Consider the following 11619-nt stretch of genomic DNA (forward strand, 5'->3'; position numbering starts at 1 on the left):
ATTCGGCAGCCGGCGCCGGAGCGGCGGGGTAGGATTCACGCTGCCTCCCAGCGATTCTCCGACCCGTTTCATTGAAAGCCACGGTGGAGGAAGCTTTGGGCCCAGTTAGGGAGCAACTGAGCAAAACAATGAAGGAAGAAGGAGCGCAGGCGGAGAAACTGAAAAATGTCGAGGAGGCCTGAACCCAGCACGAAGGCAGACTTGTGTCCTTGGAACTGAAATGGCGATTATCGGAGACAGGAACAAGGGGTTCAAGCCAAAACTGGGTGGTTTAGAAAATAGGTCCAGGCACATGAACCTGAGGCTGGTGAGTCTACCCGAGGGAGTTGAGGGCTGACTGAATACTTTGCTGTAAAGTTTTCCCAATTGATGAGCATTGATGAGTATTTGCTGCGCTGGAGCTCGACATTGAGGTAAAATCTGCGATGGAATGAACCACCTCGAGCGGTAATCATTCGGTTTTGTTGTTTTCGGAGAAAGGGTCCCAGAATGGGCCAAGAAAGCCCAGAAAATCAACTGGGGCGACTACATGGTAAGGGTTTCCCAGGACATTGGCATGATCTGCCGAAACGACAGGCGGCTTTCAATAAGGTGACAACGTCCGATTTAATCGATGAGTGTGATTTGGAGTTGTGTACCCAGCGAAATTAAGGCTCACGTTTGACTCAAAACATTTCTATTTTGAAATTCCGGAGCAGGAGGATCACTTTGTCAAAGATTGCGGTCTTGTCACGGGTTGAGGGTGTTCAGTTGGGTTAATGGTGGAGGAGTTTGGTTGGGGTCATTTCCTCTGTTCTGGGGTTTTTGAAAGATTTTCCTTCTTTTTGGTCTCAGCAGTTGCTGGGACAGCAGGGTGGGGGATATCTTTCCTCAGTGTCATGTGACAGTATCTTTAAGAAATGGGGGTTTATAATTGGGTGTGTGTATAAATACCTGTAGTGAGAGTACTTTTAAGAAATGGGTGCTTACTACTGCAGTGATGTCAGAGAGGGCGTGGAGCTGGGCTGTCTGTCAGCTTTTTACTTTTGTTTTACGCTGTTTGCTGCGGGGTGTGTTTTAGTTTCATTTTCAGTGTTGGTGTTGAAGCCAGACAGAGAGGGTGTACTGTTGAAAAGACTGTCTCTTGATCATTTGGTGAATTCAGAGTTATAAATGTGAATGTAAACCTAACCTGCTTCTGTTAAAGGTTATATCGGGTGCGATTCTCCGCTGCCCACGACGGGTCGGAGAATAGCGGGAGGGCCTTCCCGACATTTTTCCCGACCTCCCGCTATTCTCCCTTCCCCCCCCCCCCCCCCCCCACGACCACCCCACGACACGAATCGCTGCTCGCTGTTTTTTACGGCGAACAGCGATTCTCCCCAGGCCGATGGGCCGAGTTCCCAGGCCTTTACGGCCGTTTTCACGAACGCAAACACACCTGCTCTCACCATTCGTGAAAACGGCCGCAAAGTGCCGTCCCGGACAACCATGGCACCGATTGCCATGGGCCTGCGATCGGTGGGCACCGATCGCGGGCAGCGGGTCCAATACCCGCGCACTCTTTGTTCCTCCGCCGCCCCGCAGGATCAGTCCGCGGGGCGGCTGAGGGGCATGACGGCCCGCGCATGCGCGGGTTTGACGCATATGCGTGATGACGTCATCCGCGCATGCGCGGGTTGGAGCCGTCCAACCCGCGCATGCGCGGCTGACGTCATCGTGCGCGTCAGCCGCCGTGACGCTTGCCGTGCGGGTTTAGCGACGGTCACGCTACTAGCCCCGCCCGTGGGGGAGAATCGGGTCCCGGGGGGGGGGGGGGGGGGGGCGCGGAGGCTGCCGTGAAACACGGCCAGTTTCACAGCAGCCTTTACGACTCGCCGCATTTGCAGAGAATCGCGGCCATATATATTTTTTATAAGTCTTCTGGATGTTAAACGGACAGTTTACGCATTACTTAGTGTTGTAGTCTTTGGGGGTTATATTTGAATTGATGGTTGCTAAGATGTTCACTGTGTGTTTTAAAACGGTTAACTTTAGTTCATAGAATAAACATTGTTTTGCTTTAAAAAATACTTTTCTGCTGCACCACACCTGTAGAGTGGGCCGTGTGCTCCCCATACCACAATCTATTAAAGGTTGTGGGTCAGGTGAACTCCATGATACACTTTGGGGTTCTCTAAACCCTGACCATAACAAATTGGGGGCTCGAGGGGGATAAAAGTCTATCTATTGGATTGGTTTAGTGAACTAAAGACAGTGAGGGGTGAGCATATTGTGGTTGCTTTTCCGGTGTGGTATTCTAGTTTAAGTAGGGAGTGTGTTGTGGACAATGGCTCCTTCAGAGGCTCTGAAGTTTTTGGGAGTGGAGACGGTCACACACAGTACCTTATGGACAGAGACTAAAAGCAGACTTTTAGATTTGGCAAAAACATTGCAGTTAATATTAACTGACAAAATGGAGGAGTTTGAAAATTCAATTCCTGATGTAGTGAGAATTCATGTGCAAGAGCAGAGGGTTAAAACTGTGAGATTAGCAGCAGAAATGGCAGATGATTATCAATTAGTTCATAAATCAAAGCTTGGTTTCCGACATAAGTTTCAGCCTGTGAGGGATAGAAACTGGGGACATGAGAAATACTCAAGTGGTAAAGGTAAAGGAGATCTGATGGGAGATAATGAGAGTGTATCTCAGATTAAAAAAGAAATCCAGGACGGTGGAAGAGACATGAAAGATTTCAAATGTTTTCACTGTAATAAACTAGGCCATGTAAAGTCACAGTGTTGGTGGTTGAAGAAAAGCACTGGGAAGGCTGATGTGGTAAAACGGGATAAGACAGTGGGGTTTGTTAAAGTGGAAAAGGAAAGCCCAAGTGAGTCTCATCCAGCTGAGAATGATATTCCGAGCACATCCTACGAAGGCTAGAATGAGCCGATTTATTGAATGGGTGGAGAATAGATGTGATTGGTGCCTGGGGGGGCCCAGTATATCATGCGCACATGTTCTGGTCATGCTCAAAGCTGGCGGACCTCTGGAGGTCCTATTCTGAGACTGTATCAGCAAACCCGAACATTAGGATGGAGCCTATCCCCATTGGTGGCGATTTGTGGGGTTTTGGTTGTGCCGGAACTCCAGTCGGGGGTAGGTGTCCTGACCTTTGTTTCACTGAGGCCAGGAGGCGGATCCTCATGGCCTGGAGGTTGATTACACTGCCAAGTGACTCAGCGTGACTGAGTGACCTGATGGAGATTTTACACCTCGAGAGGGTCAGTGGGAGGACTTTATCTCAGATGGTGGTCATTTATATTGTACTTCAAAGAGCTGTTCGCTGTTAGGAGAGGGGAGATAGCACGCATGAGGGGGGTTTAGAAGCTAGGTTTTACAGTGAGGGAAGAGGAGGATGAGGGAGGGGACTCTAACTGTTTAATTGTTATTCTGTGTTTTTGTAGATTTTGTATTAAAATTGTCAAAATATTTAAATAAAAATATTTACAAAACAAAAAATACTGTGGCTACAAGAGCAGATCAGAGGCTAGGAATCCAATGGCAAGTAACTCACATCCTGACTCCCCCAAAGCCCGTCCACCACCTAAACATCATAAGTCAGGAGTGTGATGGAATACTCTCCACTTGCCGAATGAGTGCAGCTCCAACAAAACTCATCATCCAGCTCCAAGCAACCCTTTTATTGGCACCTCATCTACAAACATTCACTCCCTCCACCACCGATGTGCAGTGGCAGCTGTATACACCATCTACAAAGTGCAATGCAGGAAGTCAACAAGGTTCCTTAGTCAGCACCTTCCAAACTAACAGCCTTTACCATCTAATTCTCCTTATTGAATAAAAACCTATCTATTTCTGTGTTAAAGACAATCAGTGGCAAATGGAGCAGTTCTGGGCCACCTTCTTAATGTCAGCCTCAAGGCCTAGCCACCAGACACTGCTTTTTATCACACCCGGATGCCCATTGTGCACGTCCTGTAGTATCAGCTCCTGTCCTTTTTCCGGGACAGTCACACGCGTCCCCCACAAGAGGATCCTGTCTTCCACGCTGAATTCGGACAGCTTGGAGGAAAATGCCCGCAACTCCCCTGGGAGCTGTCTATGCTGCCCTCCATACAGGACTATGTGCCGAACCTTTGACAGGACGATCTCCATCTGGGTCCCCTCATGGACCTGTGATGCCGTGACAGGCAAGGAGTCCATAAAATTTAGGGTTGTAACCACCTCACCTGTCGTGGGGGTCGACATGGGGCCGGTCGACAAAGGCAATCGGCTCAGTGCATCGGCATTCCCTATCTGGGTTCCTGGTTTGTGTTCCAGAGAATACTCGTATGCAGCGAGCAACAAAGCCCAGCGCTGGATCCGTGCGGAAGCAATGGGCGGTATTGGCTTATCCTCTCTGAAAAGTCCCAGCAGAGGCTTATGATCAGTCACGATAGTGAAGTGGCGGCCATACACGTACTGGTGGAAGCATTTCACCTGGCAAAGGCCACTGCCAGGCCCTCCTTCTCGATCTGTGCGTACTTCTTTTCCGCTGCAGTCAATGTGCGGGAGGCGAAAGCTATCGGCCGCTCGGCCCCGTTCTCCATCTTGTGGGACAGCACGGCCCCAATACCATACGGGGATGCATCACATGTGATGAGCAAAGACTTTCCAGGATCATAGTGGGTTAGTAACCGGAAGACGATAGTTGCTGTTTCACCCGCCGGAAAGGGGTTTCTTGCGGCTGACCCCAAACCCAGGTGTGATTCTTCTTTAGCAGAAGGTACAATGGGGCCAGTGTAGTTGCCAGATTGGGGAGGAACTTCCCTTAATAGTTTACGAGGCCGAAAAAAGAACCAAGATGCGACGTGTCAGTCAGGGCGGGGACCTGCGACGGGGTGCAAACCTTCGTGGTCCACCCGATAACCCAGGTAAACTACTTCCTTCGCCCGAAAGACGCACTTTGTACGATGTAAACGGACTCCAGCCTCTGAACAGCATCAAAGGACAGCCTCCGAATTTTCTAAATGTTCTTGCTCCGAAGTTCCCGTAATCAACACGTCATCTAAGTAAACAGCAACACGCGGTAAACATCTCAAAATGCCCTCCATGACGCGTTGAAAGATAGCACAGGCAGAGGATATTCCAAAGGGCAACTGTGTCTATTCATACAGGCCCCGGTGTGTATTACTAGTTACATATGGCCGGGAGGCAGGATCCAGCTCCAACTGTAGGTAGCCATGATTCATATCTAATTTCGTGAATGACAGTCCGCCTGCAAGCTTCGCGTAGAGATCCTCCATGTGGGGCATTGGATATCGGTCGAGCCGGGAAATCGTATTCACTGTAAGTTTATAGTCGCCGCACAAGCAAACTGTAGCATCTGGCTTCATTACAGGTACAATTGGCGCTTCCCAGTTGGCGTAGTGGACAGGCCTGATGATACCCAAGGACTCCAAATAAGGGGACTCTCCTTCTACCTTCTTCAGCAAGCGTAAGGCACCGGGAGCGCCCGGAAATAGCACAGCGTGGCTCCTGGTTCAACTTAGATACGGGCTACAGTCCCTTTTATTTTCCCCAAACCGGGCTGGAATACATCGGGGTATCGTCCTAGCACCTCCATCAACCCTCCAGAAACTGGAGGATGTGCTGCCACTGCAGCCGTAAGTGGCGCAGCCAGTCCCGACCCAACAGGCTGGGCCCATGGCCGCGCACCACAATAAGTGGGAAACGCCGCTCCTGGCGTCCATAAACAACAAGGGTCATCATTGTTCTAGCAATGTCCAATGGTTAGTAAATTTGCTGGGTTAATAAATTTGCTGATGACACCAAGATTGGTGGAGTAGTGGATGAGGTGGAGGGCTGTTGTAGGCTGCAAAGAGACATTGATAGGATGTATAGCTGGAATGAAAAGTGGCAGATGGAGTTTAACCCTGATAAGTGTGAGGTGATTCATTTTGGTAGGACAAATCTGAATGTGGACTACATGGTGAATGGCAGGGTTCTGAAGAATGTGGAGGAGCAGAGAAATCTTGGAGTTCATGTCCATCGATCTCTGAAAGTTGCCACCCAAGTGGATAGAGCCGTGAAGAAAGCCTATAGTGTGTTAGCATTTATTAATAGGGGGATTGAGTTTAAGAGCCGTGAGGTTATGCTGCAACTGTACAAGACCTTGGTTTGACCACATTTGGAGTATTATGTGCAGTTCTGGTCACCTCATTATAGGAAGGATGTGGACGCATTGGAAAGGGTGCAAAGGAGATTTACCAGGATGCTGCCTGGATTTGTGGCTGGGTCTTATGAGGAAAGGTTGAGGGAGCTAGGGCTTTTCTCATTGGAGCGAAGGAGGATGAGAGGTGACTTAATTGAGGTGTATAGGATGATGAGGGGGGCAGATAGAGTGGACGTTCAGCAACTTTTTCCTCGGGTGGATGTAGCTGTTACAAGTGGGCATAACTATAAGTGGAAGATATAGGAGGAATGTCAGAGATGGCTGTTTATTCAGAGAGTGGTTGAGGCGTTGAACATACTCCCAGCTATGACAGTGGATTCGGACACTTTAGGAACTTTCAAGCGGTTATTGGATAGGCATACGGAGTGCACTAGAATCCTTGGGAGTAGGTGGATGTGATCTTAGTTTCAGACCAGTTCGGCACAACATCGTGGGCCGAAGGGCCTGTACTGTGCTGCACAGTTCTATGTTCCCCCGTATAGGTGGCCAACCTGGCCTGTGTATCAGACAATGTAGGGGTCTGTATACCCTGCTTGATGTGGTCGAATGTCCTCTGGGCGATCACAGAGACCGCTGCACCAGTGTCCAACTCCATCTCAAGAGGGTGACCATTGACCCGTACTGTCACCTTAATGGGGGCCACACAGGGAGCTGCCACACAATGCAGCTGCAGGCAGTCGTCCTCTGTCTCCACATCCTCGGGAATAGTCACCGCAGGTTCATCCAAATGGAAGATACGGCCCTGGGCTGGCCCAAGTTTCTGTCGGAACGATGGCGCCTCTGGCGCACCCAGGACCGGCGTCCGCGACGGGGTCGGCGCCCACAAGTCTGACACTGACATGGCTCCTCATCCATCGGTTCTGGAGAAGGCTCACTTCAGGGAGGAACGTCTGGTGGCCACTGGCGTCGATCCGAATGCCACTCCACCCAAGGTACAGCAGGGGTGCAGGGAAAGGCTTTTGGACGGAAGGGGTTGCGCCCCAAGGCATGCATCTCCATTCCCTGGCACACCCCGTTCTGCACTCTCTTGGGAGAACACTATCTGAATGGCCTGTTGAAAAGTCAATGTCGGCTCAGCTAACAACTTTCTCTGGGTGGCCACATTGTTAATACCGCAAACCAAATGGTTGCGTATCATTTCTGACAAAGTCACAGTACTCTGCATTCCTGCGTAGCCTGGACAGAAACTCTGCAAGGCATTCTCCTGGGGTCCTCTCAGCGGTATTAAACTGGTAACGGTGGACTATTGTGGACGGGGTTGGGTTAAAATGCTGCCCCACAAAGGTCACAAGTTCATCAAACGCCTTGGTGTCCGACGCAGCTGGGTACGTAAGGCTCCTAATCACCCCAAACGTTTGCGGGCCGCAGGCGGTGAGCAATATGACCACATGGCGCTAGTTTTCGGTGATGTTGTTTGCCCGGAAATAGTAACGCATCCGTTGTGCGTACTGGTTCCAACTTTCCAGCGCAGCATCAAAGACATCCAAACGTCCATACAGAGGCATGGTGTAATAGAAAACAACTTCCAACCTGTATCCAACAAAAATCCAGGGAGGTGGCTTCAGCAGTGTAGACAGCTATTCACTTTAACCCTCGTCGCCAGTTTTGTGAGGCCCACAAAGAATCCAGCACGAGTTTGCAGAATCAAAAGAAATAACTTTATTCACAATTATATATATATACAATAGCAGCAGTACTCCACCATTGCTCTCTCCTCTATAGCTGGTTCCACACTGGCCAGCTCTATTTATGCAGGTGATTCTGCTAATCCTCATTGGGGGAGCTCATCCTCACTAACGATAGTGGGATAGCCAAAGGTCCTGAGCCAATAATAATCAGACAGGTTATAACACGAGCGACACCCACATCATGTGAAAAAATTTAACCTGCCACCAACTCAAACTTCCCACAAAGACAAAGGCCTCCAGCAGAACCCAGCTCAAACATTAAACAGAAACGGAGACCTCCAGCAGAACCCAGCTCAAACATTAAACAGAAACACAGACCTCCACAAGGCCCCAGCTCAAACATTAAACAGAAACAGAGACCTCCAGCAGAACCCAGCTCAAACATTAAACAGAAACAGAGACCTCCAGCAGAACCCAGCTCAAACATTAAACAGAGACCTCCAGCAGAACCCAGCTCAAACATTAAACAGAAACACAGACCTCCAGCAGAACCCAGCTCAAACATTAAACAGAAACACAGACCCCCAGCAGGCCCCAGCTCAAACATTAAACAGAAACACAGACCTCCAGCAGAACCCAGCTCAAACATTAAACAGAAACACAGAACTCCAGCAGAACCCAGCTCAAACATTAAACAGAAACACAGACCTCCAGGAGAACCCAGCTCAAACATTAAACAGAAACAGAGACCTCCAGCAGGCCCCAGTGCAAACATTAAACAGAAACACAGACCTCCAGGAGAACCCAGCTCAAACATTAAACAGAAACACAGACCTCCAGCAGAACCCAGCTCAAACATTAAACAGAAACACAGACCTCCAGCAGGCCCCAGCTCAAACATTAAACAGAAACACAGACCTCCACAAGGCCCCAGCTCAAACATTAAACAGAAACACAGACCTCCAGCAGAACCCAGCTCAAACATTAAACAGAAACACAGACCTCCAGCAGAACCCAGCTCAAACATTAAACAGAAACAGAGACCTCCAGCAGGCCCCAGCTCAAACATTAATCAGAAACACAGACCTCCAGCAGAACCCAGCTCAAACATTAAACAGAAACAGAGACCTCCAGCAGAACCCAGCTCAAACATTAAACAGAAACGGAGACCTCCAGTGTAGTGATCTGTTAATACATGATTAGTTAATGTGAAGTCAGTACAGACAGATGATGACTAGATGGCATCACTAACAGGAGCTATATAAGACGTTTTGCGCTCTTCCTTTAGGTTAGTGTGTGTGTAGTGCAGCTGGAGTAAAGACATGACATGTAGTGTATTATCATAATTGTTTGTTTAATCTAATCCTAGTTAATTCTATTACTAGTCAAAGTATTAAAGTGAAAGAACTCACAAGCATATTATTTTGTTGCTCAATATTTTGTTTGTCATCAACTGGAAGACTTTGACTGTTTATCATCCAGTTAAATACAACTCGGCAAGACAAATGAATAATATCTATAATACATCTCTGTAATATAACATGGTATCAGGAAAAACCAAGTTTTAAGAACAACTAGTAATAAGATTAGGAAAGAAAAGTTCAGATTCTGACTGTTTGACTGGAAGTCCTCGCAGCAAATGGATCCTCAACAGCAAATCGATTTGATGGACCACGTGCAGGCTCGAAGGCAGCTGAAGACTACCGGTAACTTAAATCTTAATTGGAGATTATTTAAACAGCAATTTCAGCTCTATTTGGAAGTTCATGACATAAATACAGCCTCTGAAACTAGACGGATAGCTTTGCTTCTGTCAATGGCAAGTCAGCAAGCGATAGAAATTTATAATTCATTTATATATGCCGAAGGCGAAGACAAAAGTAAATACAGAGTGATTGTTGCAAAATTTGATGATCATTGCAAAATGCAAACAAATGAAATACTGGAGTGTTTCAGGGTTCATAAGCATTTACAGTAAAACGGCAAATCAATCACTAGCTTTGTCACTAATTTGAAACTTCTAGCCCAAACTTGTAATTTTGCTGATTCACACGACTCTTTAATAAGAGATCAAATCGTGTATGGACTAACTGAAGAAAGCCTAAGAGAAGCATTACTACGACAGAATGATTTACTCTAAAAATTGCTGTTTAAAAAATGCATTTCACATGAGCAGAGTAAAAACCAATACTTGCAATTTTATAACCGAGAAACGGGCGCGAAAGTCTACACGAGGTTGAGAATGTTAAAATGGTGTCGCAGGCAGCAAAGAAGCACGTTCGGGATGGCAGCAATCTTGGGCGCGCACTTTCCAACTCGGGACATGCACAGTTCATTCAGAAATGTGAGACTCAACAGAAGAAGCCTGTGCATGCGCGAACGTCACTCATGAGTCAGAGAGACGACATCATGACGTGCTACAGATGTGGTAATGCCCACGTAAAGGGGAATTATCCTGCCCAGGGAAATCGTGTAAAGTGCTCAAAACTAAACCACTTCGCTTCTCAGTGTAAAGTCACAGCAATTTGTCTCAATACAACACTGAAAAAGCATTTCAATGTTAGATCCATCGAGAAAACATAAAATAAAAATTCACAAAGGAATTTATCAGAAGATGATGAAAATTTTTCTCTGGAAAACACATTTTTTGTTGGTATAATTGAAACAAAAAAGGATCTTCAATCAACAAAGAAGGCTCCTCATTGAATTAACATAATTAATAACGACAATGAATGGACAACAGTAGATGTGAATAACAGCCCGATATTATTCAAGCTTGACACTGGTGCTTTCACCAAGTTGCTCAATTGTCAGGACCTCTCATCTAGCCAAGGAGATTACAAGATACTACCTGTTGCATGCAAATTTAAAGATTATAATAGTAATCCGATTGTGTCATGGCTCATGCCATTTAAAAGTTGTCAACAAAGAAATGCAGAAAACACTTTGTTTTGAAATTGTGGATGATCACAGATCCTGTTTATTAGGTGCTCAGGCATGCAACAGTTACTCAGTGAATACCCTGAAGTATTTCATGGTGAGGGCACATTGTCACATCAGTACAAGATGCTGCGAAAAAAGGGTGTGAAACCTGTCATCCATCCGGCCAGAAGAGTTCTAGCGCCTCTACGAGAGAGATTAAAAGATGAATTGCAGAGATTACAATTTGAAGGTATAATATCCAAGGTCACGCAACCGACTGACAAGGTCATAGATCATAGAATTTACAGAGCAGAAGGAGGCCATTCGGCCCATCGAGTCTGCACCGGCTCTTGGAAAGAGCACCCTACCCAAGTTCACCACCTCCACCCTATCCCCATAACCCAGTAACCCCACCCAACACTAAGGACAATTTTGGACACTAAGGGCAATTTATCATGGCCAATCCACCTAACCTGCACATCTTTGGACTGTGGGAGGAAACCGGAGCACCCGGAGGAAACCCACACACACACAGGGAGGATGTGCAGACTCCGCACAGACAGTGACCCAAGCCGGAATCGAACCTGGGACCCTGGAGCTGTGAAGCGATTGTGCTATCCACAATATTCAACTCCTTGGTTTGTGTAAAAAACTTTCCGCCGATATCAGTATGTTTGTATGGATCCCAAACAACTAAATAAAAACATACGTAGGGAACATTACTTCTGAAATTACTTCTGAAATTACTTCTGAAATGTCGAATGCCCGAATTGTCACAAAGTTGGACGCATCACAAGGTTTTTGGCAGATGCAGCTCGATGGCTCCAGCAAGCTACTCTGTACATTCAACACACCTTTTGGAAGGTACTGCT

At 47.3% G+C, this 11619-nt stretch overlaps 1 protein-coding gene across 1 annotated transcript; it reads left to right on the forward strand.

The window, feature by feature from the left end:
- Window positions 1-220: 220 nt before the first annotated feature.
- On the forward strand, window positions 221-9006 carry LOC119974301 (proline-rich protein HaeIII subfamily 1-like). Its single transcript, XM_038813073.1, has 3 exons — window positions 221-307; window positions 3427-3431; window positions 8112-9006. Exons 1-3 carry the CDS (start codon window positions 221-223, stop codon window positions 9004-9006), a joined length of 987 nt encoding a protein of 328 aa, XP_038669001.1.
- Window positions 9007-11619: the final 2613 nt, after the last annotated feature.

The sequence above is a fragment of the Scyliorhinus canicula genome, chromosome 12 (genome assembly GCF_902713615.1).
Source record: "Scyliorhinus canicula chromosome 12, sScyCan1.1, whole genome shotgun sequence".
In the NCBI taxonomy this organism is placed as follows: Eukaryota; Metazoa; Chordata; class Chondrichthyes; order Carcharhiniformes; family Scyliorhinidae; genus Scyliorhinus; species Scyliorhinus canicula.

Excerpts from the sequence above, each read along its gene's own strand:
- LOC119974301 (XM_038813073.1), top strand. The coding sequence starts at position 221 with ATGGCGATTATCGGAGACAGGAACAAGGGGTTCAAGCCAAAACTGGGT.